At 48.8% G+C, this 27,241-nt stretch overlaps 1 protein-coding gene across 5 annotated transcripts in view; it reads left to right on the forward strand.

The window, feature by feature from the left end:
* Positions 1–7,788: 7,788 nt before the first annotated feature.
* The window catches only part of Bdh1 (3-hydroxybutyrate dehydrogenase 1), a 33,987-nt gene continuing 14,534 nt past the window's right edge, over positions 7,789–27,241 (forward strand). The window contains exons 1-3 of one of the 5 annotated variants that reach the window (XM_029544633.1): positions 7,789–8,019; positions 13,525–13,598; positions 22,289–22,414. In XM_029544633.1, the coding sequence (XP_029400493.1) occupies positions 13,546–13,598; positions 22,289–22,414 (179 nt within the window). In that variant the 5' untranslated portion in view covers positions 7,789–8,019; positions 13,525–13,545. Of the gene's footprint in view, positions 8,020–13,524; positions 13,599–13,638; positions 13,942–14,766; positions 15,186–17,098; positions 17,222–22,288; positions 22,415–27,241 lie in introns of those variants that run through there. The other 4 variants (XM_021209424.2, XM_021209423.2, XM_029544635.1 and 1 more) reach the window with 4 other exon arrangements.

Genomic DNA, 27,241 nt, shown 5'->3' on the forward strand with positions numbered 1-27,241 from the left:
AAGGCAGGGCACAAGGGAATGGAAATCTACCCAGCACATGCGCAGCTGCCTTGTTTGTTTGTTAGAGCACAGGACATCAGCGCTATCTTGTAATGGCGAATGTGAGGGCGGCTCCCCACAGCTGAAGAACGAAAGAACAAGAAAATTTATATCAACCTCTGGCCTACACAAATACATACATGTTTGGTCGTGTTTGGTGGTGCTGGAGGAGGTGGTGATGGGTTTTTTGTTTTTTTTGTTTTTGTTTTTGTTTTTGTTTTTTGCTTTTTGTTTTTTTGAGACAAGGTTTCCTTGTGTAGTCCTGGCTGTCTTGGAACTCAGAGATCTGCCTGTCTCTGCCTTCCAGTGCTGGGACTAGAGCAGTGTACTACCACTTAGTCACTCTACATTTTATTTTTCATTTAGTTTTTATTTATAATAATAAATGTAACTCTGCAATCTAGATAGACTTAGAAGGAGAATATAGACCTTAAAGGAATGCAATGAGAGCTCAGAGATTGTGGGGTACTGTGAGGAGATGGGGTGGAGGGAACGCTCCTGAGCTCCTGTAGGAATCGTCTGCTGATGGAGGTGCACACACAGAGGTATAAGTGCTGTCCACAGTCAGCCATGGTGACCTTCTTCCTGGACAATGCTTCTGTCATGGTTCACTTTCCCAAAGAGCCAGGCTTATCGTCCAACCACTCAGGCTTGGCAGCGTAGATGGAAAAACTAGGAATGGTTTGTGCTTGGTCCAGCTTTTTTCATGGACAAGATACCAGAACCTGGGTGCTTCAGGACAAAGTTCTCATCCTTATATTTCTCCCTGTAGATGGACCTGTCTCTATCGGCCCCTCCTTCTAGTCTGACCACTGGCCTGGCCTACAGCCTCCTTCCAGCTCTCAGCCGGTGTTGTAACCCCCCGAATTACTGATGCTAACTCTCTGCGGATAATTGTCCTGTTTCTTAAAAGCCTCATCAGAGAGACTTCAGTGTTGTGTACAGACAGTTGGCCTCTGCATTTTCCCACACTGGAGCTCCCATCCTCTCTCCAGCCCGAGGCAATCGAGATCTGCAGACAGCTGGTTTCTGTGCTGCGTCCTCCTGCAGCAAGCCCTGGACTCCCTCCCCTTCCCTGACCACTCCAAGGGAACCCAGCCTAGCGTTAGAATGGCACAACCCATAATCCACCCCCCCCCATTGAAGTATTCTGGGGAGCCAAAGGCTAGCACCAGACACCCTTCCCACCTCTGCATCTCCAAAGACCAGCACTTTTCCTGACAAAGGTCGAACTCAGAGGTGCCAGTCCTGAAGACCTTTAAGAACAAACTCTAAAGAGATTAGGACCCTGAGTTCAAATCATGGAGTAAGGGTAATCAGAGGTCACAGACAGCTATGACTGGCCATAAAATTAGTCCCTGAACAGAGACACCCATTACCGACCCTCCTGGCTTCAGTTCCATCCCACCAAATGGTTACAGCCCTCCACGCCCCTTTTCTGTGAACATTCAGGGGATTCCTGACTATACTGTGTATAAACCCAGTGTTTTCCTGACTCAGGCATCACCCTGTGAGTGCAAGGCATGTGATCTAAGTTTGAACTTGGAAACAATAAAAGACTCTTTTGCGAGTTGCATTGGACTTCGAAATTCTTGGGCTCGTCTGGGTTTCCCGTGGACTTGGCATAACACCGCATCCTCCTGAGTCAGGACCTTTTACAGTGATTCGCCTTTGTCCAGGTCCCAAGCCCCCATCTGAGCTGCCAGAGAGGAAGGTCCCAACAGCTACCCCCTGATGGCCTGGCCACTCCCCTGCACTGCTGGGGGTTCAGGGGTGGGTGGGGCTGAACCAGGTGCCAGATACACATAGTCAAAGGGAGAGCATTTGGTGAGTAGAAAAGAGAAAGAGAGAGAGAGAGAGAGAGAGAGAGAGAGAGAGAGAGAGAGAGAGAGAGAGAGAGAGAGAGAGAGAGAGAGAGAGAAACAATGAGCATGTGGAGAGACAGGAGAGGGTAATGGGGAGAGAGAGGGTAAGGAATGGGCTCAAGAGCAGGAGAGCAAGAGAGAGAGGATGGGGGACAAGCAGCCCCTTTTATAGTGAGTCAGGCACACCTGGCTGTTGCCAGGTAACTGTGGGGCAGAGCCTAGACTAAATGGCCACAGAAAGGACCTCTAAGTAAAATGACTGATGCAGAGCTGACGATGAAAGACAGGGAGAGGACAATAAGCATTCTTTGTGTTTGAGATTGACTTTCCCTCTTTATGCGAGTTAAACACATATTGGAGTCTGGGGGATGCTTGGGACATAGTTCAAAACACCTCATCCAGGGGCTGAGACCTGATTACTTGAGACCATTGAGACCACTTGGCATCTTGAAATTTTTTTTTTAAAAAAAGGATTTATTTTAATTTGTGTTTGTGTCTACTTGAGCACACGTAGGTGTAGGTACCCATGGATGCCTGAAGAAAGTGTTAAGTAGGTTGCAACTGTGTTTGCAGGTGGTTGTGAGCCACGCTCTGGACGCTGGGAACCAGAATCTGGTCGTTGGGAAGAATGACAAGCGCTCTAAACGGCCGAGCCATTCCTCTGCCCCTAGTGCCCTCTGGACAAGAGTCAGCAGGCATGGCTTCCTCATCTGCTGCTTCCCTTCCTCTTCCCCAGACCTCAGGGCATATGGGAGCTTTCCCCAGAGTATGCTTAAAATCTGCCTCAGTGCCATGCAGGTAGTATTCACGCACCACATATCTGACCCGAGTATCTCGGTTAGGAGGAACTGATCAGGCAAGTCTATCTGGGTTGGCTAAAAAAAGCCTTCTTTTCTGTGTATGTGTTTTGCTGGCATGTATTTAAGTGCATCACATGTTAACAGCACTGTATTGGATGTCTGTGGGACCTTCAGGAGGCGAGTCCTGGCTGGAGCAAGTGAGCTCCCAGGGGTCTTAAGCTTTGTTATAGGCTGATCTTATTTCTAGTCTGAGCTTGTTGTACCCAGATTGCAAAAACCCCAAAGAAACTACCAGGAAACACAACTCCCAATGCAAGCCCATGAAAGTCTTTATTCAAGCTCCAGCTTGGGCCACACCACATTCCTGATGGAACAGGAAGGAGAGACCCTCAGCTTGGGGTGAAAGGGGTTTATAAAAGAAAAAAAAAAAACTTCAAGCAGGGGTGTTCAAGCCTTGGCACTAATGAGAGGGTACGGGAATGAGGGTCTCGTTCTCAGAGCCCAAGGGTGGGGACATATCACTCCAAGGACAGCAGCAGACAGTGGTTTTCTAGATCATAGCTTTCCAGACAGTAGCTTTCTGGACAGAAGCTTTTTCCAAGAGTTTGGAGGGCAAAATGGAATCTGTCCTATTGCTTTCCATCTCTTCAAGATCCCTGATTCTGACCCAGGAAGACATGAGGAGCCACCATGCTCCTGCCTCCAAAACTCCACTGTGGCTATCGCACCTTGCCTTCTCCACGGTGATGGGCTGAAATCCTACCTGAGTGAAGCTGCTTCACCAAGGTGTCGTCTGTCAGCGGTGAGGAAAGAAGCAACAAGCTTTACATTCTAGACTAAGAAACAGAACAACCATGTTAACTCACTAAATGCCATGCTCTCTAAGTGGAATCTTGAGAAAGTAATGTGTGATTTCTGCAACTACTTTCGATGGATTCAACGATATGCATGCATCTACACACATGCACATACATGTAACAAAGAATTAAAGTTAGTGTGACAATTGTTAATCGATTGCAGGTGTTTGCAAATGTGACCTTTGTGGGGTCCGAGGAGGCTGCTCAGTCAGTGAGGTGTTTTCCATGTCCTGAGACAGGTGATCCCTGGGGGTCACTGGACAGCCAGTCTAAGCCTGCTTGGTGAGTTCCAGGCTAGTGAGAGGCTCCGTCTCAAAACACAAGGTGGGAAGCAAGATGAACAATACCCAAGGTTGTACTCTGGTACACACACAGACACAGACCCAGACACACACACACACACACACACACACACACACACACACACACACACACACGTAAACAACTTTTTAGATGCAAGTTAGGCATATGCTTTACCACAGAGCTATATCACCCACCTAAACTTCTTTTCAAAATAGTGAGTTGGAAGAAAAATACCCCCCTCCTCCATTTGAGCTCTAAGGTGACTGTTTCCGCTGAGGCCACTCCTTCATCTCAACCTGAAGCAACGCTCCCTCATCCCTTACCCCTCATCCCTCACCCCTCATCCCGTGACTGATGACATGGGGCCGTCTCGCAGATTACTGGTCTTACAGATGAGAGAATTTTAAATGGACTCAGAAGGAAATTCAAGGACAACATTGCTGGCATTGGCAGTGAAGACAGCAGGGTTGGCCAGCTGCCAGGGGCCTTAGACATTCTGATCGAGAGGCAAAGAAAGGGGCCCGACTTAGCACGGGGTGGGGAGTGGGGTAGAAGGAAAGAGAGGGGCAGGAACAGGGAGGAGGGAGAGGGAGGAGGAGAAGGGAAAGGCCAGAGTGTTAGAGCAAGAGGCTCAGGATTTTAGCAGTGTGGAGAAAGGAGGAAATGGGGAAAAAAAAAAAAAAAAAAAAGGAAAAGTTGCATTTTTCGACTTAGAACACAGAAAACATGCAAACTTTACAGCAAGGGTGTGTCATCACAGGGAGTGGCTTCTGAGGATGCACAGGTGCATACTCACTAAGTGGACAGTTATTATTCCTGTGGTTTGTTGTTGGTTTTGGTTTTGGTTTTGGTTTTGAGGTAAAGTCTCTCTACACAGCCCTGGCTGGCCTGGAACTCATAGAGATCCACCTGCCTCTGCTTCCTGAGTGCTGGGATTAAAGGCGTGCGCCCCCATGCCTGGCAACCCCCATATCCTTACATACTCAGACACAGCCCTGCTCTGGCTCTATGATGATCCTCTTTGGATTGAAAAACTCGATTTTCTTTTTTTCCATAGTAGAGCTCTGTCCTTGCCTGGACATAGGAAACTCCAGCTGTCTACAGCAAAGGGTTCCGTTGATCAAACCATTCCTAAAGGGATTACTGACCATCAGCCTTGCTCTTTGCATCAGAGGCTGTGATTGAGTTGGCATTCATATATCTATTTGAAAGGGGTGAACAACATGCCAGCCCCTGCTGTCCAGATTGGAACGATACTCTTGGCCATGGACCATGGACCACCAGCAGACGCTGACAGATAATGTATCACATCTCAAATGGTGCCTGGCAAGCGGCTGGCTGCAAGTGGCCCTTCATATTTCCTTCCCTGGTCCAGGATTCCCAGCTTGTCCAGGCCCCCACCTCGTCACATCTTCTTGTGTCACTGGGCCCAGGTTGTCCTAGAGCAGAGGGAGCCTGTCCCCTCCACAGGCGGTGAACACCTGGAGGACAGCGACCTCAGAGACTTCAGGGCATAGACAGGGCTAAAGCAAGCACTGCCACGTCCAGGGTTGGCTTGAGGCCACCCTCCCCCCCTTGGGCTGTCCTCCAGGCCCCAGGTTAAAGTCCTTCACAGCCACTCTCAAAAAGAAAGAGTGATCATTACAGAGAAGAATCTGTTTCCAGTTTGTCTCAGGATCAGATCACTTTGAGTGGGTATTTTAGTAAGGTTGTCCATTCATATAAAACATACTGTGCATATTCATATAATATTACAAATATATACTATGTATGTACATATATTACAAAACTCATCAAACTATCAATGTTATGAATGGCCTTCTCATGTATTCTCTTAATACTTGCCTAGTATTAAGGCTTGAAGGTGAAATGGCCCATACATGGGAGAAGTTTAAAACATTCACCTATTTATGAGTGTGTGTGTATATGTGTATATGTGTATGTGTATGGATGTATGTGTGTATATGAGTGCATGTATGTGTGTGCATGCATGTGCATGCACTCATGTACATATTTGAGGTCAGAAAACAATTTGTGGGAGTCAATTCTCTCCTTTTGCCGTGTGGGTTCCGGGGACTGAATTTAGGCTTCTATGTTTGCTGGCAAGCACCCTTACCTGCTGAGCCATCTCCCTGAGCTCAGCAATGCTATTTTTTTTCCATTGCTGTAAACTGAACTCAACCTCAGCTACTCTCGGTAAGCCCTCTAACCACTGAGCTACAGCCTCAGTCCAGAGGAGACATTTGAAAGGGCTGGGCTCACGTGCCTGGCATCTCAAAAAGTCCACTTCCTAGAGGAGGCCAGCTGGTAATATTAGGAGACTAAAATTTGTATTTGATTTTGTTTATTATTTATTTATTAATTTATTTAAATAATAGGAGACACAACTTTTTCTATGATTTTTAAAATTTTCTTATTTATTTATTTTGGTCTTTAGAGACAGAGTCTCACTGGTCTAGAACTCATGGAGATGCAAATGCCTCTGGCTCCTGAGTTTGGGGATTAAATGTTCATACTACCATACCTGACTCTATTTTCTAGTGTGTGTGTGTTTTGTGTGTGTGTATATGCACGTGTATACGTATGTGTATGTATGTGGTGTGTATGTGTATGTATATGTGCGGTGTGTATGTATGTGAGTGTGTGTGTGCATATGTATATGTGTGCAGTGTATATGTGTGTGTATGTGTATATGTGTGTGATTTATATGTGTGTGGTATGTGTATGTGTGTGCATGTGTATATGTGTGTGGTATATATGTGTATGGTGTGTATGTATGTGGTGTGTGTGTGTCTGTGTGTGGTGTGTATATGTGTGGTGTGTATTTGTGTGGTGTGTATGTATGAGTGTGTGCATGTGTGTATAGGTAGTGGGGTGCACATGAGTGGAAGCACCCTCGTAGGCCAGTAGACAGTGTCAGATCCTCTGAAGCTGGCATTACAGACAGTTCTGAGCTGCCTGACATCCATGCTGGAAACCAAACTCTGGTCCTGTGTAGGAGTACTGTGCACTCTTAAATACCAAGTGTCTCTCCGGCTCCCAACTCAATACGTCTTATGTTACACGACAGAAGGAGGGGCTGGAGAGATGGCATAGTGGTTAAGATCACTGGCTGCTCTTCCATAAGACCCAGATTCAATCCCTAGCACCTACATAGCAGCTCATAGCTGTTTGTAACTCCAGTTCTTGGGTATCTGATATGTTCATATAGACATACATGCAGACAAAACACCAATGCACATGAAATAAAAAAAAAATCAATAGCTGAGTGTGGTGGTGCACGCCTTTAATCCCAGCACTCAGGAGGCAGAGGCAGGCGGATTTCTGAGTTCGAGGACAGCCTGGTCTACAAAGTGAGTTCCAGGACAGCCAGGGCTATACAGAGAAGCCCTGTCTTGAAAAAAAAAATCAATAAATTTTTTTAAAGAGACAGAAGGAAGCATAGATATTATTGCTACACACACACAACCATGCCCACAAGGAAACAAGGATTAAATTCTCAGAACAGACTTAGTGACTAGTCACATGGTGGTAGCTGCCATTTATGACTGTCATCTACTACTGTTCTGTGTTCCCTTTGGCCTCAGGAAGCTCCTTAGCTGCCTCAGTTGGTTATTGGTGAGGTGACCAATCCCTCTTTCTGAAGAGACCAACCTGGGTCACTAATGTAACCCAGCTCTGTTTTCCACTGTGTTTAATCTTAATCCCTTTCACCTTCCAGTGGCCACTCTAAGAGATGCTCCCAAGGGGTTCCCAGTATGCCAGACATCCGCTTACTTTCCTGGCCTTGTGTGTGTGTGTGTCCCTTAGCTGCAGCATCTACCCTTGATCTTCTGCTTGCCAGAGGGTCAAATTCACAGTCAGTTTAAGCTTAAAACAAACAGTAACAAAGCTGAACTTTGCCCGTTCAATGACAAACACGCAGACATCCAGCTTAATACTGTACCTTATCATTAGGTGGCTTTTCTGTCAGACTTGTGTGGGAATTTTCACTCCCAGGTAAAGCGCTGGAAGGATTTACATTAAGCTTGGAGAGATTTCCTTGGGCAGTTATTACACCCTGCTGGGAGTCAGAGGGTTCGGGGCATCTGGCTGGTCACTGGAGGGGACTCGGCGTGTTGGCGGGTGCTGCAGAAGAAGCCTCAGTGCACTAAGGTAAGAGAAGGCTGACCCTCAGAGCTGCCTGCAGAAGGAAAGAAATGCCCCTCACCTCCAGGGATGCTTAGAAGAGGGAAACCAGGTTGGGGAAGAGTAAACAGGCTTTTAGAAAGAGGTCCTGGCAACTCCAAAAGAAAGACTCAGAGCCGGCCTGTTTTGGTGCATTCCTAGCACTCCGAAGGCAGAGGCAAGAGTATCTCTGTGAGTTCAAGGCCAGCCTGATCTACAGAGCAAGTTCCAGGTCAGCTAGGGTTACACAGAGAAAACCTGTCTCTAAAACCAAAAAGAAAACAAACAGACAAACAAACAGCCCAAAAGAAACGAAACAAAACAAAAAAACCAAAATCCAAACAGAAAGACTAAGTAGTTTTGCAACTGGAAAAGCCAGGTTTTAACTCTGGTACCATCAGACAGAAATGAAAGGCACTTATTAAGAAAAAAAAAAGTAAAATAAACATGTAACTTTTCATCTTGTTTTTAAAACTTAAAAAAAAAACAACTTAGAAGTATAGAAAATGAAATCATATTTAAGCCTTGAGAATCGTGTCCCGTGTACTGTACGTTTAAGGTTTCTATGGCCCAGGCATGGTGGTATACACCTATAGTTCCCAAAATCAGAAGGGTGAAGGAGGAGGATTGGGAGTTCAAGGGAAGCTTGTATTACACAGCTTGTCTCATAAAAACAAAAGAGTTAATGCTCATTAGGTCAGTTAATACCAAAATGACTTCTTGAGAGTATCAGAAGCTGGCTACTGTATCAGAACCACCGTAAGGAGTTACCATGCAACCTTGAATCTACAGAGGCAGTGCTATAGAAAGAGTCTCTACTCCAAATGCCTCATAAATCGGGATTATAGGGCTGGGGGAGGGGTCAGTAGTAGTGTGCGCTCAGCATGCATAAGGCCCTGAGTTCAATACCCAGAAACCATTTTCCTCATTCCCTGAAAAATCTATCCTGGGTAATAGATAGATAGATTTTATATATATATATATATATATATATATATATATATATATATATAATCTCAGATTGCTTTCAGGATGGTGACAAGATTGAGGGTGCGAAGCAGAGGCACTTGACACAGTGGTTGGTACAGTGATTACCCACAGTGGTTGGCAAAGTGGTTGGCACAGTGATCACCCACTAAGTGCTATTGATCACCCACTAAGTGCTATTGTTTGAAAGCAGGCTCTCCTCGGTGGGTTATTGACTTCCTGAAACAGCACAATTCTGAGGGCACAAGATCTCAGTGTGGAGCTGAAGGAATTTTAGTTTGCTGTCATTTGGGGTGTGATGGAGCGGCTCAGATGCATGACTTTTTATTACCTGCTTGTTACTCAGTCCTTTTCAAGGATTCCAATAAAGCCTGGCCTGGTAGCACACACCTGTAACCCTAGCACTCACAAGAAAATGCTAGTCAGGAGGGGCAGGAAAGGAATGGGGATGTATCTCAGTGGTAGAGCACTTGCCTCCTGTGCACAAGGCCTTGGGCTCTATTCCCAGAACCGAAATGCTTTTAAAGTCCAGATACCCAAACCTGAGACAGAAAGGAGGTGGGTGGGTAGCTGTGGACTTCCCTAATTCCCACCCCGCCCCACCTCTGCTGCACTTCAAACATTATCTGGACTCACTTGCCTGTTCTCTGTAGGGAATGGGAAGCCCCCTTCAGTTCTCTTTGATCTGTAGAGTTCAGTTTAACTGTCACATTAGGGTCAACTGTCAAGATCTTTCCCCAGCATACTATCTGGGCTCCCACAACTAAACTCCAACTCTTATTGGACTTTTTGTCTTCACCACCAGTTGTAAAATAAGCTACTTGATACTTGTAAAATTCACAAGATTAAGGATGTTTTCTACTAAAAGCCTCTCTCTCTCCTCTTTTTCTCTTTTCTCTTCTCTCTTCTCTCTCTCTCTCCCCCCACCCCTCTCTCTCTGCATTCACATACCTCTACACTTGTAGGTCAGAGGTTAACTTTAGGGAGTCTGCCCTCCCTTCCATCATTAGGCAGGATCTGTTTGTTTCTGAGCAGCATATTCCAGCCTGGCTGGTCCATGAGCTTCTGGAAAATTCTCCTGTCTCCGCCTTCTATATTGGTATAGAAGTACTGAGATTACATGTGTACAACCACATTTGTCTTTTTATGTGTGTTGGGGTTGAGAGTCATGTTATGGCTTTGGCTACCCCCACCCCCAAACACACCCATCCCATCTCCCCAGGCCTCCAGTTTAAAAGGAAAACCCAATTGTATCAAAACAGAAAATCTGCGGGGTCTAGAGTAGCAGATGGAACCAATGATGTCTCGCCCCATCCATCTCCCCACAGTGCACCACACACCCCTTTCAGTGAGAACTTGGAGGTGGCTGAGGGCATGGTTTCATCTGCACCAAGCAGATGCTGCAGAGGCACACGGGGCCAGAGTCCAGAAAGGAGACAGATATTAACTAAGGGCTGACATTGGACAAAGTGTGAACTAGGAGGTGCCGAGGATCCGATTCAGCAGCGGGACTTGGGTGCTGCGGTTTCTGAGACTCTTTCAGAAAGCTGATTCTTCGATGAAACTTCCCCTGGGGGCCCTGCTCCTCACTCTCACTGAATGTCTCTGTCCCTCTTTCAGAAGACTTACAGTAGGATTCCTGACGACTCGCTTAGCTCATGCACGCATCACATATCTGTACATGGCAAAGATCATTTCCCTCCCAAACCTACTTTGGATATTTGCAACAGCGCCCTCTGGCGGTCCAAGTGAAATGCACAGGCGCTAAAGAGCCTGGCCCCCAGGTCTTCCGTCTGGGCACGTGAGGTGCAGGAAGGAGATGGTATCTTCGCACATGTCTTGTTTAGAATGACCTGGTTCCCACAGGTTCTGCTTCAGATACCCAGATACCCAATTTCCAGAAATGTTTTGATGCAATATGGAAGGCGGAGACGGGAGAATTTTCCAGAAGCTCATGGACCAGCCAGGCTGGAATATGCTGCTCAGATTCACGGCCAAGCATTTTCTTATGTTCCAAATTGGCAGGCAGAACTGTACTAGGGAGAGAATGAGCTAAAATGCGGTCAGGGTCCAGTTGTGACTGACTCTCACCCAGTCTATGGTTTTCTCCTGGGAGTGGCCATTTTCTGCTTGTCTCCACGTTGTTAGTGATGCCCTCGAGGGTAAGGCATTTGGGAAATGAAGGCATGAAGCCTAACCCAACAAACCAGTTCTTCATTAGCAGGGTTGAAAGAGCTTGCAGTAAGGGCCAGAACGCCTCTTTGAAGCTAGTACTGGCTTCATCTGGGTCCCCCTGCCTCCCAAAGTGGAAAGAGGAGGACATGTCTACAGATAGCTTATTTGGGATTCGAATCTCCTTTACACGGATAACGGGGTGGCTGAAGAACACTTTCACTAATCATAAGGTTTACTGGTGCACAGAGAATTTCACTTTCTATAATGTTTAAAATGTTTAAAAGTGGGAAAAGAGCCAGGTGTGGTGATGCATGCCTTTATATCTGCCAATAACAATGACAATAATAATGTGTATATAAAGTGGGGAGAAGAAAAATCTCACAGGGAATATACTCCATAGACAAAATACATTAACCACACCTAATTTCTGTTTAATTTAGCTGCCAGTTTTGAGAGGCAAGTGGTTCCCTTGGGATGGAGGTAACCCTCTGTGCATACAAAGTCTAACAAGCACCCAAGGCATGCCTTTCTGTAAGTTCTCAGGCGAGATGGCTTGGCCACCCAGATATTACAAAAGGCATCGGGGTGGGGGCCGCCTACTAGAAGGCAGTGTCCTGGTGGATAAGGCTTCTCAGGGTGGCCTTGTGATCTGTGCAACTCTTGGGGGTGTTCTGGTCTGGAATCCAATAGTTGGCTGATATGAGGTTGATAACTCATGCACGTGGTCTGATAATGTGTGTAGAACATTCTCTTTGGGAAGAGAATTACTCTGTATGTCAGCATTATCACAGCAAACAGGAGACTCATTTCAAAGCTACCGAGTGAATCTCCAGGAACAGGAGTGTCTGGCTGTAGTCCAATGGGGAGGGTGGTCTGAAAAGGGGATGTGCAGCTGAGTCGGTCACGTCGCTCACTACCGCAGAGCCCATGGGTATTTCATCGCAGGAAGTACACTAGACTTACCTCAGCACTGCCAACGGGTGCAATCAGTGGCAGATTTGTGTCTCGAGTGGGTAATCTCGGTCAAAGTCCTGGTGGCGTTGGCTCTTTTACACTTCCAGGCTGACCCGGTGTAAGAGGGTAGAGGGTTGCTGTGGGCATCACAGAGGGCTGTGACAGGGACGCCCTGAAGCCAGGAGGCACAGGGACAGGTGGGGCAGGGGTCTCTCAGGTCACACCAGCAAAGCTGGGCTGGAAAGATTCTGAAGAAGAGTTGTCTAAGGTAAAGCCAGAGAGTTCAACTGTCAGAGTCTTTATAAGTCTCTATACATAACCCTGAGTCCCAAGTTAGAATCTATGGTTTTCCTCGGTGGGACAATGGACTCGTCTAGCATGGCATAATCCTCAAAGTGTAACCTGGTGGTTACAGGTTTTTATGACTGTAGGGTTTTTTTTTTGGGGNGGGGGTGGGGGTTGGATGATGACGACGACGACGATGAGGATGATGATAAAGAAGGTTATCATCATTGTTTTCTTTTTTGTTTTTTTGTTTTTTTTTTGAGACAGGGTTTCTCTATGTAGCACTGGCTATCCTGAAAAATCACTCTGTAGATCATACCAGTCTTGAACTCAAAGAACTGTCTGCCTGTCTCCCGAATGAGTGCGGGGATCAAAGCCATGTGACAGTTTACAGTATAGAGATTTATTGTTATGGATTACGGCACTATCTGCTGAGCGACATTTTGGGTCACTTGAGCCTGGCTTGAGTCTGTGAAATGGGCTCAGAGAACCAGGGAGTTCTCTTTTCAGGATTCTCCCTCTCTTCAGCGCTCTGGGTACCAGAAAAGGGGCATAAAAAGGGAACACGCAGCCTCAGCCCTCAAGATCCAGGGACGGGGCTGGCAGCTTTCTTTAAAGCCTTGGCCCCCCATTGTCCCAATACTTCCTCAGGGGCCGTTCATCTTTTCAGTCCTTTTCTACACAGTCCTTACGTCATTTATCTAAACATAGCTCATCGCTAATAGATGCTGGTGTCGTTCCTCAGCCTGTCTCTCATCCTGGAAACAGGTAATGGGATTTGAGGAGTCACTTATGGGTGACTGCCCCTGTGAACCACACTCACAGTCTATTGGCTAAACCTTGGGAAAGTGCGATATGTTAAAGACCCTCAGGAGAAAAAATTTTAAGTGTCGTTTCCTTAAATAACATTCGAAAAGTCAACCAACTAACCATTTAGCCCCGATGAGCTTTAAAAACAGCAAACACACAAAAGCCCTGGAAGAAGTCTCGACCTCCACGCGGTTTCTTCACTTCCTGGAGCGGCACCATCTCCCCTGGTTTTGGGGGTGGGCTGGGGGCTGAAACCTTCTCTCACCTTTTGCCTCCCCTCAGGATCCAGGAAGCGAAGATCAGATGACAGCGAGGATCTGTACCAGGCTTGGATCAGGATGGCCCTGCATGAACAGGTTTACCTCTGGGGTGTCTAGAGATTAGGGGCACCCTTGACTGGAGCAGAGCCAGACCGGGATAAGGAGGGCTAAGGAGGCTGCGCCTGAGCACTCTCCGCCTCCGCGCTGTCTGCCGTCGGGCCCCGCCCGGCGCAGCCCTAACGCACGCACCCGAGTGTGTAAGGCACATCCGGGTGTCAGAAGCAGGAGGCCGCGGTTTTAGGGGTCGGGAGAGGGTCTTGGGAAGCCTAGGCAACGAGCCAACTCCAAGCCAGAAGCGCGAGCACCTGCACAGCTACGGGTTCAGACCAGCGCACCCGTCCAGCCCTCGCCGCGGAGCCCCCTGCCGGCTCGCTTCGGGGTAAGAGGGAGGGTCTTCACCGCGGTAGCGCGGGTGCGGTACGCCAGCGCAATCTGCTCGGTTTGGGTTAGCCCGGCGCGCCTACTGAGCCGGGTCCTTGAAAGGCGGGTGGGGAAGGGACATCGTGTCCTCTAGACAGCCCTGCGGCCGAAGAGGAAGCAGAGATGGAGCGATTGATCTCTCTGCCTCGGCCCCAGGTGGTCTGCAGCCACCACCCTCTGCTGGACTCTGGATTCCTCCGTGCGTGCCTCCAGGAACAAGGTCCTTTATTATCGCTATCGGAGGCCCGGGGTTGATCACGCGGCCGCGTGGCCCCAGGTGAAACGTTCAGCACTCGTCGTTCACTGCCGGTGCGATTTCACAGAAGGGAACCGAGGCCCCAGGAGTGGAGGGAACTGGCCCAAGGTCACTTCGTAGTCCAAGGCCGAACCTGGGTCGAAGCCACTTATGCAGCCTTCGCAAGGCACTGCGTGGTCCCGACCCATCTCCCGACCTTGCTCTACGTCCGTTCCCCTCCTCCCGTGGCCTCCACTAAGCTCTGTTCTCCGGATTTTGGCAGCGCCTCCTCCGCGCCTGCTGTGCTCGGAAAGGATGCTGGACAGCGGTGAGGCCACGGGTCTAGTCGCGTGAGCTGGGTTGGTGGAGACTGGGTGGACCTCGGTGCTTGGGGGAAGAGGAAGAGAATTCTGGTCCGGGCATGGTGGCGGCGCTGCGGGGGTCGTCTGGGGTTGCCCGAGTGACGGGGGCCTTGGCAGCGCCAGACCGGCAGTCACCCCAGCGCAACGGCTGGAGGACAGTGCGGCTTTGTCTAGGTGGTGCCGCCTCAGCCAATGGGAGCCCAACCTTGGCCGAGCCCCCTTGGTCCCCGCCCTCTTGCCGGCTGGAAGGGACCGCAGCGCTGGGATTGGCTGCGCGATCTACTGCGACGTCAGGCGCGGAGTGGAGAAGGAGGAGCCTGTACGACTCTATCCTACCCCCTTGCCTGTTGGAAGGCGCCAGGATTGCGTGGGTTCGCGCTTCTGGGTGGGGCTCCGACGTCCTTTTCTCTAACCCTGTGGCTGCTCCTTCCAGGAGGCTGTGGCTCGTCATCCATCGCATGTTTTTCCAGCCAGTGAGCCAAAGTCGGCCCATAGTCAGCAGGTGCAGAGTCACTGTCTAGCCCAGAGGTTCTCAGGACGAGTTGCAGAGGTTTCCTCTTGCCAGGATATTTTGTGACGCAGCAGATGCCTTTCTTTCGACATCAGGTTCGTCCTGAAAGACTGTGTATAGACACCCTAGGACAGGAAGCTGAACGGAGACATGTTTCGTACATGATTTCATCTATAGAGGAAACCTATAGGTGATTCGCCACCCGTGTCCTGTTAGTGGGGTGCTCACAGTGTATGTGGGCTTGTGAGTAGTTATGAACAACAATATACACCGACTAGGTGATTATGCCTACAGAGAAACAGAGGGGGAGGGTGTTTTGTGTTGTTTGATTTTTCCTGTGAGAAGGGTTGAAACTAACACATCATGAACGATAAGTAAGTGCTTACCACTGAGTTATATCCTCAGCCTGATTTTTATTATTTTTGGGTTGATGTCCCACTAAGTTAGCTAGGGTGACCATGGATTTATAGCTCAGGAAGGCTTTAACTCCCTGCCTCAACTTCCCGAGTAGCTGGGATTACAGTCCCTGTTGAGAGACTGGTTTTTGGTGTAGGCAATTAGAAAAGGTAGCTTAGGGCTGGAGAGGTGGCTTAGTGGTTAAGAGCACTGACTGCTGTTCCGGGGGTCCCGAGTTCAATTCCCAGCAACCACATGGTGGCTCACAACCATCTGTAATGGGATCCGATGCCCTCTTCTGGTGTGTCTGAGGATAGCTACAGTGTACTCGTATACATAAAATAAAGAAATCTTAAAAGGAAAGAAAGAAAGAAAAGGAACTTTGGAGGACATGTTATTTGTACCAGTTAGATGTGAAATAAATCAGATTTGGTATAGGATAAGGGAGTCTTAGACACTAAAGAGTGATGGTATAGCAATTGGTTTAGTAAGAGTTGGTAAGAGCACAGACAGCCATGGATGTCAACACTGGGTGGTCTACGAAAGAATCAGCTTCTAAAGTCAGGCATGGATGGAGGGGGTCTCAGAGGGCCCACCCCTCACAGCTGAATTACTTCTATCTCCTATTGATTCAGAGAGAGGAGGGGTCACTGGTGACCACACCAGGCTCCGACGGACAGTTCCTACACAGTGATCCCTCAGATGGCCCCAGTTACGCTGAGTGGGTCAAAGAACAAAACCTAAAGTCATGAATCTGAGGCACCAGTGTGCCTCTCAAGTGCTGGGATCAAAGGCATGGCTTAAAACCCTCTTAATTCACTCAAGTGTGTGTCTTCGGTGTGTAGAGCGCTGCTATAGGAATCCCCTTACTCCAAGAGCTTGCAATGGGATAAGATTCAAAGATGAAAATAAGGTAAAAAATAATGTGTAGAAGGATGTAGTGGGGCAAATGCCAGCAGCAAAGCAAAAAATAGAAGCAAGGAAAGAACAGAGCAGTTGCCAGGCTAGGGCAGGGTGCAGGCACGAGGTGAGAGCTCTGTAAATGTACCTATCTGATGAAGAGTTTCCAGGCAGAGGGACAAGAAAGGCAATGGTCCTGAAGCTGTAGTGTGCCAGGAATCCTCTTGTCATTGTAAGGTAAACAGTGAGCGGTTCTCCGAATAGAAGGCAGATGAAGACTCAAGGACAACGTTCAGTAGAATCTTCCTTCAGCTCCCTACCCTCCGCAGGTCTTAGGTCTCCAACTTACAGAGCCTAAGCATAGCTCATCATCTTGGGTCATCTAAGTCATCGAGGGTCAAGGACAGGCCATCTCCCTGTGCAGCTACAGCTGTGGAGAGTGTATCCTGCAGGCTTGGGGGAGCCTGGGAAGAGGGAGTTGACAGAATAGCCTCCGTACAGTGACAACCGTACTTCATCTGTTCCTGGAGTCCCCTGGGCAGATCAGGGTGCCAGCTTTAGCTGTGTCTGTGCTGAACTGAGGTGTACAGCGGAGTCCTTGGCTTTATGGACTCCATTGAGATGAGTCGTGACTTACATCTGCATTTGGATCCAGGCACACTCAGGATGATGATCCTGTGGAATCCCCTCAGGCTTCCGGTCCAGACGATTCTCTCCCAGAGGGCTGGCAGCCATCTCTTTGAACAAGGTTTTTAGAACATGTTGCCTGGTTCTTCTGGAGAACGTCTGGGAAACTCTCATTACCTATGGCCAGACCAAACAAACCCACCAAACGGTGAGGAGGAAATGTCCAGAGCACAATTTCTGTCTTTATGTTTTAGCATCTTAAAACTCAGACTCCTGCAGTGTCCAGGCAAATTCAAACTCGGCAGTCTATTTAAGATAGAAGTTGTGAAATGTTTTTATTTGGTTCAAGCATAGCTCCCTGCCTCATTGTATTAACTTTTGGAATGCTAAGCTGGACTAGGGGGTGGGGTTCAGTGATAGAGCATGTGCAGAGCCCTGGCTTCAAACCACAGACAAAATGAAGCAAACCACAACAGACCACTGGACTGAAGCAAATAATTATTGGAAATGTAAGGTGACCAAATGTAGCTGTGAGCTGCCAGTTTGGGGCTTTGGTTTCTGACTTGGGTACTTCGGTGTGGGATACCTGCAAAGGGTGCAGCTTACCCTCCTCGGTGGGGCAGGGTTCTCTCCCACGTTACAGTGCCAGCGGCCCATTTAGACGTCATACCCAAATTCCACCTCCAATACTCCTGACACCACAGATGTCCTTCCTCTTCTGGGAATAGCTTACCCTAAAGGGAGTAGGGGAGACCTAGCTACTGACGCACTGGAAGGCAGGCAGCTGTGGCCTCTTCCAGGTACTCACTTTACAGCGCAGGAGGGCTAGCCCAGTAGCCAACAAGGATACATGCATATGGGTCAGAGCCGGGTCTTGCTTAGCTGTCCGCTACTAGTGGCCGTGGGAGTCACCACCCATCGGGACTGACCTGGGAGGAGCAAAGGGGTTCCATCTTGGGTTTCTCTGTATGGATCTTGGAGTGGGTGATCTTGAGAGGGGGCCCAAGTTTTCTTAGCGTCCTTATCTTGTGACAACATCCTAAGCATCTGCCCCCCCCCAATCAGACCCTTGTGCCCTTTCACTCTGGGACCTGAGTTTCAAGGTTAAAGGAACCCGCAGCCCCTAAGAGCACTTCCTTTTTCCAGCACCCACCTACTTCCTGTAACCATTTCTGTCCCCCAACCTGAAGGCAGTTCCAAGAACTTCCTGTTCTACGGAGAGTGAAATCCAGCCTGAGACTTTCAGATAGCAAGAACCACTGGGAAAGTCTCCAGGTGTGTTCCAGAAACCCAGTCCAGCCTGGGGGTGTAGCTCAGGACGAGGCCCTGCCTTCAGATGTAAATGTCTACCGCCCTGTGTGTGAGAGACCATCTTGTAAGTAGGCATAATTCAAAGGGCTGTGTTTTTAGGTGCTTTAAGCTATTTTGACTATAGCGCTTTACATTTTGCTGACTCTAAGGAAAACTAAGTTGAAAGCAACCCTCTATTTGGAGATTATACTGAAGCATTTTCTTCCACAGGCAGTGAGCCAAGGGCTGGGGAAGGTCTTTAATTACAGACTGCATTTGAAATCAGTGGCAGCAGAGTGACCGGTCCTCTGCTGTGGCGGGAGGAGGTGGAGTTGTGTGTGTTCAGCTGGCTATTCAGCAATGGCATCCTGGAAGGAATGAGGCTGCCTCTGGCCTGGGTCCTCCACAGGGGCCAGGTCAGGCTCCACTCTCCCTGCAGGGCCCTGCTGTGGGAACTTCAGTTTGGGTCACATACTACCTTCCTACCCTCAAGGTGATCAACAGAGGCTTGCTCCTGCCTCCTCTGGTTGTTCTGGACATTGAGGGTTACTCAAAGTGGCCAATAAGATGGGCCAGGCCTCTGGTTTCACAAGGTTTTGTCTCAATTAAAGAAGGTTAAGTAAACTGGAAGGCAGTGTGGGGATTAAGGGGAGTGGACCTACAGAGTCATGCTGTGTGTTGCTTGGGAGTTCCTTAAAAGGGGGAGGGATTTTGGATGGTTCTGTTGCTATAACAGAATAGCCAAGACTAATAACTTTGAAAGAAGAGAGGTTTAGTTTGAATCATGGTTCTGGAGCCCAGGACATCCAAAGCACAGCTTCTCATGAGAGCCCCAGGCTGTCCAGGGCCTCAGGCTGCTCATAGCACAGCAGGAAGTGGGCGCTTGTTTGAATGTGGTGAATGCAGCAGATGGATTGCTTCATAAAGACCTTTTCTGACAGTAATTCTTGCAGCCCCAAGGGAGTGACATCTCTCTGGGGACAGGCACTAATTCCTCCTAATTACTAATCACTTTTTTTGTTGTTTAAAGACAGGGAGAGCATCATATGTAGCTCAGGCTCCAGTGTGCGTTCCTTCTGCCCCAGCCTTCCAAGTGTTGAGATTATAGGTGCTACCAACCTGGCTCCTGATTGCCTGTTTGTTTGTTTGTTTCAGTTTTGGTTGTATTTGCTTCTGTAATCTCATGGAACCCAAGCTAGCCTTGAATTTTCTCTGTAGCTAAAGATGATTTTGAACTCGAGATCCTCCTGCCTAATTACCCATGTCCCAACACTGCCACAATGACAGTAAGATCTTAGTCTGATTGCCTTGGGGGATGGCTCAGTAGAACGTTAGCTTAAATGTTTGGAGCCCCCTCCCCCTACATTCAACATGGAGTTTTCTAGGAAACAACTGCATTCAAACCACAACTGGCAATGAATGGCACTCCAAAGTCTGAAGGGACAGAAGATCCCTCCCAGCCTTAGCACCAGCCATCCAGTGAGGGAGAGGGAGGGGGAGAGAGAAAGGGAGAGGGAAGGGGAAGGAGGGGTAGGGAGAGGGAGAGGGAAGGGGAAGGAGGGGGAGGGAGAGGGAGAGCAAAGGCTGAGGCTCTGAGGCTGGAGAGAGCTGCCTCATCAGGCATGCATGAGACACTGCATTCATGAGACACCGAGCTAACTGGGCAGTGAAGAAAGCAATGCAGAGAGCAGGGTGTAGGTGGCACACGCCTTTAATCCCAGCGCTTAGGAGGCAGATCTCTCTGTGAGTTCAAGGTCAGCCTGGTCTACAGAGTGAGTTCCAGGACAGCCAGGGTTACAGACAGAGAAACCCTGTCTCAAAAAACAAAACAAACACAAGAGGAGGTATGGAATGGGCGTGGCTCACAGGAGCAAAAGTACAAAAGAGACCAAGTCCAAGTTCAAGAAGAGAAAGAAGTAACACAAGTCTAAGGGGCCCCGTCTGCCTGCACCGCTGCCTGTCTCCTTTGGTGAGCACTATCCGTGAGCTAGGTACGGTTTGAACCTTAAATCCCGGTTTGAAGTTTGAAAGGGGTAGGTTTAACTGACTGTCTCCTCTCACTATAGAAATTAGTAAATTTTTATTTAATGTTTTACTTTATGTGTGAGTGTTTTGCCTTTGTGCACATCTTTGCACCACGCCCGTGTGTGATGTCTGAAGAGGTCAGGAGAGGGTGTTGGATTCTCTGGCACTGGAATTGGAGATGGTTGTGACTGCCCCGTGAGTGCTGGGAATCAAACCTGGGTCCTCTGAAAGAGCAGCTGGTACTTTTAACCACTGAGCCACTGCCCCAGATCCTAAGGGAATTATTTTTCACCTGCAGAGGAGAGAACTTTGGGAGCAGATCCAGATTTGATAATGTCATCCGAGTGGAGCACCTAGGCTGATCCTTGGTGGCTTTAGAAATCTGTGCACCAGGTGTGGTGGCGCATGCTCCAGCATTCATAGATGTAGGATAAGATCAGGCTGGGATCTTATCATTAAGATGGGTGTGACAAATCAGAGCCAGTTATGCAGAGGAGGGGCCAGCAAGAGACCGATCCCCTGGGCTCCAGCCTGTGGGTCACCGCCTCCCGGCCTCCCCTCCTAGCCCTTCAGCCTGAAGGTGTCACTGTTAACCAGAGCAGGGCGTTGCCAGCATACAAACTAACCAGTGTCACTAATGGACACATAACACAAGCGAGGAGACCTCTGCTTCTCTTCTTTTTCAGAATATTACAGGAGGTACTCCCTAGTGCTCCCTCCTGTGGCGGGCAGTGGGTTTGGCTGAGTAGTGAGCCATCTCATGACTAGTCTTGTCTGGGTTTGATTTGTGGCTGTGACATTAATCGCCCTGGGGCCGAGTAGGACCTTAGGTGGCACCGAGTGATGTGGGAAGTCCTCCAGTTTAACCTCAGATGAGGAAGGATGAGTGGTTGGATGTGTGCTCTTTGTTTTCTCACTGTGTGCAGGTTTTGTTATTATTGTTTTGACTTGGGAAGTTTGTTGTTGTTTTGTGCAGAGTCTGACAGCCCGGGCTGCTGAGGAACTTGCTGTATGGTAGTCTAGGCTGACTTCCAACTTGCAACTCTTCTGCCTCAGCCACCCATGTGCTAGGATTGCAAGCATGGATTACCCTATGTGGGGAGTGTGTGTGTGTGTGTGTGTATGTGTGTGTGTGTGTGTGTGTGTAATGTTTTCAACGTTGCAATCTGAAGAGTCTGCCGTCATCTGTAGCTCCAGAGTCCTTGTTCTTGGCGCTAGAGTCCAGGGGTTTCTGACTAATTAATCTCGTAGCCTTACGTTGGCTGGGGTGAGAGGGAGTAGCGAACTGAGCCAGTGATGTTTGGCATGGGGCTGCAAAAGCCACCAGCAGAGGATGGGGTTATGCTGTGAGTGAAGGCCGGTGTCCTGATCACTTGAGATGGATGTTGTGATCGATATCAGGAACCTGGATGCAGGAACAACACTCACGGAGCCAGAAACCCCGGCCCCCGCCCCCCTCAGCTCAGTGGTTAAGAGATTGTAAATGATTATGTGCTGCTCTCAAAGGACTCCCCACCGGATGTATCAGACCTGTGGCCTGTAGGTCACATACAGCCAATGACAGCTACGAATGTGGGCCAACACGAAATTATAAACTTCCTGAAAAAGTTATGGTTTTGTGACTTTCAAAACTCAGCCGTCTAGTTCTTGGGCTTTACAGATGATGTCGCAAAGCTAGGTGGTAGGCCTTCCCCTGGTGATGTCCCCAAGTCAGCCCACAGTTGCTGGGTTTGAGGATCACTGGCCTCGTTCGATGTTGCCTGTCACACATGGGTGATGCCTCATTCATGGTTGCCCTGTGAGCTGTTGGTACACCTCGTGTCCCGATTTTCCATCCCATGAGGGTGTTCCTCGAGCAGGGCCTAGTCGGTTAACTTTAATAACTTGAAGAAGAAAATGGCCGTTCCTGTCTAAACTCCCAAGTGGAAGACGCTGAGCGTGCGTGCATTTTGTGTTTCAGAACCACCAGAAGGAAGCAGACCGTCTTACAACTTGGTGCCACCATGCTAGCTGCCCGTCTCTCCAGACCCCTGTCACAGCTCCCAGGAAAAGCCCTAAGTGTCTATGACAGAGAAAATGGGACAAGGTAAGCAACCAAAGGGAGGGCTAGCCTTGAAGACCACCCTAAACATCCTCACTACCCGCCAGACCCCAGTGCTCAGGAGACAGCCTTCCCCGGGCTCACAGGGCAAATAGGAGAAGCTTCCTAACGATTTTCTAAACCCCTTTGTCTGCCCTGGGGCTGTAGCTCAGGGATGGAGCACTGGCCTAGTGTGCACATGGTTGCTAGTGACTGAGAAAATGAACCCCTTTCTCCCATTTATCTGAAAAAAAAAAAATTCGTTTTGTTTTTGTTTTTCTGAAGCAAGGTTTCTCTGTGTAGTCCTTACTATCCTAGAACTCACTCTGTAGACCAGGCTGGCCTTGTACTCAGAGACCAGCCTGCCTCTGCCTCCCGAGTGCTGGGATTAAAGCTGCAGACCTCACCCAGCCTCCACCAAAGCCCCCATGGGCCTTTTATACAGAACACAATGTAGCCCCAGCCACCGCCATTGCATCCTTAGTCTTTTCCCTTCAGGAACGACTCCTTTATCACCTTCAGTCACAGTCTTGACCCTGGAAGAACACTCGTCAGCCATTCGGAAGCGTCTCTCCTGGTGTGGGGTCCGTGTGTGTGCCATTGTGGTTACACACAGATCGGCATGTAGGCAAGGAGTTTGCAAGATCGAGGTGTGCCCTTCTTGTCACCAGTGTCTGTGTCTTGTGTTCCTGGATGCTAAAGGGTCTTGGAAAGCAGTGACTTTCCAAAGTCTTTTTGATCCGTTCATATTTATTTTTTCTTTGTTCAAATCCTTGAACTTTACAACATCAGGAATTCCACATTCAGAGGCTTAACCAGGAAGGTTGCCTGGGAATTTGGCAGGAACCACGCTACAGGCGGCATGGGCACAAATTGCCCTTCTTACATCACACTGCCTTTGTCCAGCTTGCTGACAGGACTCAGCATGGTTTCTGCTTTGTTGCACATGAGTACAACCCTTGCTCAGGGAGAATTCACCTTCATCTTCAGTATAAGCACTGCGCATTCAGGAAGAGCTGTGCGCCCTCTGCAGACCATGCCTACTGCCAGGGAAAATGACTTGTACCTCAGGCTTCTCGGCCTTCTTGTCTTCAGATGCCCAATTCCCAGCAGGCCAGGACACCCCATCCCTCAGGCACCAGGGACCCAGCACTTTCTGTCCCGTGGCTCTTCCTTCTTGTCCTCTTTCATTCTGGAATCTATAGAGCTCACTGGGCAGCAGAGTGTCCAAGCTGTATTGGTGCCTTGCTGAGGGATATAGCGAAACTACCCACCTTTATTTCTTGAAGCAAGTGATTCATAAAAACAGGAAAACCTGGACCTAGAGAGATGGCTCAATGATTAGAACCGACTCCTCTCCCAGAGAACGCAGATGCTCCTAGGGGTCTAACTCCAGTTGGAGGGGATCTGAGGCCCTCTTCTGGCCTCTGCAGGTACTGCACACACAAGTGGTGCACATACATATGTGCAGGCATTCATATAATATAATGAAAAAAAAAAAACAACCTGTCTTCCAAGTGGCTTTTAAAGATTTCTGAGATGTTCTTACAAGGAAAATAACCATAGCTGGGCAGTACAGGCACACGCCTTTAATCCCAGCTCTTTGGAACCTGAGGCAGCTGGGACTACAGAGTGAGTTCCAGGATAGCCAGGGCTACACAGAAAAACCCTGTCCCCAAAAACCAAAAAAGAAAAAAGACAAAAAAACAATGGAAATTAAAATATTTCTACCAAAGATTTGTCCGTAAAGGGAAGTGGGGCATTAGTTGCATTTCTGGCTCATTTGAGGGAGAGAAACCTGTTATGGGAATACTATTGACTGTGTGGCTAGATGAAGAGCTAGCTGGTTATTGCAGGGGGCATAGTGTATGTGTGTGTGTGTGTGTGTGTGGGGTTATCAGCTGAGTCAGAATGAATTAAATGTCCCTAGAGTAGTGGGGATGTGTAATCAGTAAAGACTGAGAGGGACAGCAGGTGTGAAGAGAGGCTGGCACAAGGGGTAACCTGTACTAAGATCTGTAGGGAAAATCTTTGGCCTGATGAGCTTGCTTGAGTCTCCGTTGTCCAGGGCTTCATGCTCCAGTCGTCCCTGAGGGTGAATCTTGCTGCTCTAGCAACCTTGACCAGTCCCTTCCAGCCTTGATTCCCGTGAATGTGTCCATTGATGGGAAGCCTGTGTCTTTGGACAGCTCTCTAGACAGTCTTTCTTTATAGTGAGTGGAAATGGTTCTTCTGTAAATGGCACCCTTTGTTCCTGTGTCTGTCTCTGTAGTCACAGTCACGTCTCTCTTTGGAGGCCATGCCATCCAGTACCCATCTCCTTGTCACCTTTGTTCCATCTATCTGGCTCCTCCTGAGTGGCCTTTCCTTGTGAAATGCCTCGGCAGCACAGCCACTGCTGGTCACCGGCCTCAGAGTAGTCTCACAGGACACACGCAGATGAAAATGTCCCAAGGAGTGGCTGTCTATGGCTCCTGTCATGACATCTGGCAATCTGCTCCTCTTAATGGCCCCGGTAGCCTTTGGGTTTAGGAGAATCTGGCTGTGCCAGAAGACACTGGTGCCTCTGGAAGATGGCATGCTGATGTGTTCCCACCCAGGACACTCCACCTATGCCCTGCACTAGTGATCTGCCCAGGCAGGTCAGAAGCAGGACAGCCTAAGGCTCTGGTCTAGCCATATAGAAGGGGGTGCTGGTGTTTTCAGCTGCCCACCCTGGGTTTGAACACCCCCTCTTGGCAGCTATGTGACACTGGAGATTCTTCTTGACTTTTTTCCCCTAGAGGCCATTGCGAGACTATACTTTTCCCAAACTGCACTTGGGTCAGTCTTCTAACCCAGTCTTAACTAGACTGAGCCCACTTCACTTGTGGCTCCTTTGGTGGAAACCAATTCAGTTACTGGATAGCGACCAATGCTCATGGTGGGGTCAATAACACAGAAGCCTGGCATACGAAAGGGCAAAAAGGCTAGAATGGATACTCCCGTCATCCTGGAAGCCTTTCCTATGTAGCCTAGGGTTTCTGGATGCAAGTGTTCAAATCAACAGTGGCGTCTGCCACAGGCCCTTGGCACAGAATAGCTGTGTTTCCATCTGCCTCCCCGAGTCATGAGCAAGGGCTCCTCCACTCCGAGAAGCAGCCCCAGGCCCAGGATCTTGCACAGGCGTGGGAAGCCTAGCAAGACTGAGAACGTTGAAATCAGAGCAGAGGAGGCATGTCTGGCAGTGGTGAGAAAGAACAGACAGCCAGGCAGAGCCCAGCAGGACAGTCGTGCCAGCTGGAGCTGTCCCGTGCTGGACAGGGACAGGCGGAATCAGCCCTCTGCAGCAGCGCTCTGCCTCTCCAGGTTGGGTGCAGAGGGTTTGGGGCTGTGAGTTCTCTGGATATGTAAAACGGTGCCACTGACAGTTAGGTGATAATGGTAGAGCCCAGTGCCACCACAGTCTGGACAGGACACTGAAGAGTTTAATCAAGCTCCAGTGAGTATATAGATAACCTAAACTGGACTTGTTTGATTATTTTGCTTTGCTTTTTAATTTTAATTTTTTTATTTTCTTTTTGGGGGCAGGTCACAAGGGTGGGGGCAGACATGAAAGGATTGGGAAGTGAGTGTGATCAGGGTGCACGATGTGAAATTCCCAAAGAATCAATAAAAACATTATGTTGGAAAAAACATGGGGGGTGTTATAGATGAGCAGAAAAGATTTTAGGCTTCATGGGTTGGAAAATCTAAGGCATCTAAAGGCTGTTCAAAATTCAGCAGTGAAAGAAAAGTACGCACAGAACGTGGACAAACACGGGATGTATATGCCCCGGACTGTGGGCTGAATGCTTGTGTGACCTCCAAATGCATATGCCGAAATCCTGCTCCCCTTGGCGCTGGTAGATTGTGGTTCTCTAGTGGAATAGGGAAGGAGGACTTTTAAAGGGGTGCATTAGATTGGCTTAAACAGTAGAGGCCGGCCAGAGAGTCAGAGACCCCAGCAATTGCTCCGAAGTCTCAAACCAGTGCTGGTGGGGGTGGGGCCGGGGGCGTGCTGGAAGATCTCGGGATCATCACTGGAAGTCCGAGGGAGCTGGAGTCGGATAGCAGCAGTGTGCACAGTGAGAAGAAGCGGCGAGTAGGCGAGCAGCTTTTCCCTCAGGCCTCTTTGCATATGAGCCCTCCATTAGATATTGCAGCCAGTGGGGATAGCTCTCTCTCCCTAAGTGAATCCTTTCTGGAAGTGTGCTCACAGATGGAGTGCCTCCAAATCCTGCCAAGCTGACAGTTCAAAGCAGCCATATCAGCTGATGTGAGAAGGTCTTAGGAGGTGTTAGGTCATGAAGCCACTTTCATCCGTGGGTTAGGGGCCTTGTGACAGAGGTCTAAGGCACCCCCACCATCCCCTCCTGCTAAGTAAAGTCACAGCAAAAACTGTCAGCCCAGGAAGTAGGCCCCCACCCCCATCGCCACCTTGAAGTTGAGCTTGCAGAAATGTTGGCTTTCCCCCTTCCTAAACTGCTGTGTCACTTCACTTATCAGTCACCCCCAATGCGGAATTTATCAGCCGTCTGACCTGAGACAGGTGGTAGATAAACATCATTAGCTACTAGAGAATTGAAAAGTCAAACCATGACGAGATAGTCATGCATGGTTTTTAACATGGCTAAAGTAAAACAGCAGTGGCCAGGCATGAAATCATACACCTGTAGTCACACGGCTTGGGCTGCTGAGACAGGAGGCTGCTGGGCAGTTTGAGTCAGTTTGCTCTCTATAAAAAGTCCATGTGGCAGGCGTGGTGGCGCATGCCTTTAATCCCAGCACTCGGGAGGCAGAGGCAGGCAGATT

This window comes from Mus pahari, chromosome 12 (assembly GCF_900095145.1).
Source record: "Mus pahari chromosome 12, PAHARI_EIJ_v1.1, whole genome shotgun sequence".
Lineage (NCBI taxonomy): Eukaryota > Metazoa > Chordata > Mammalia > Rodentia > Muridae > Mus > Mus pahari.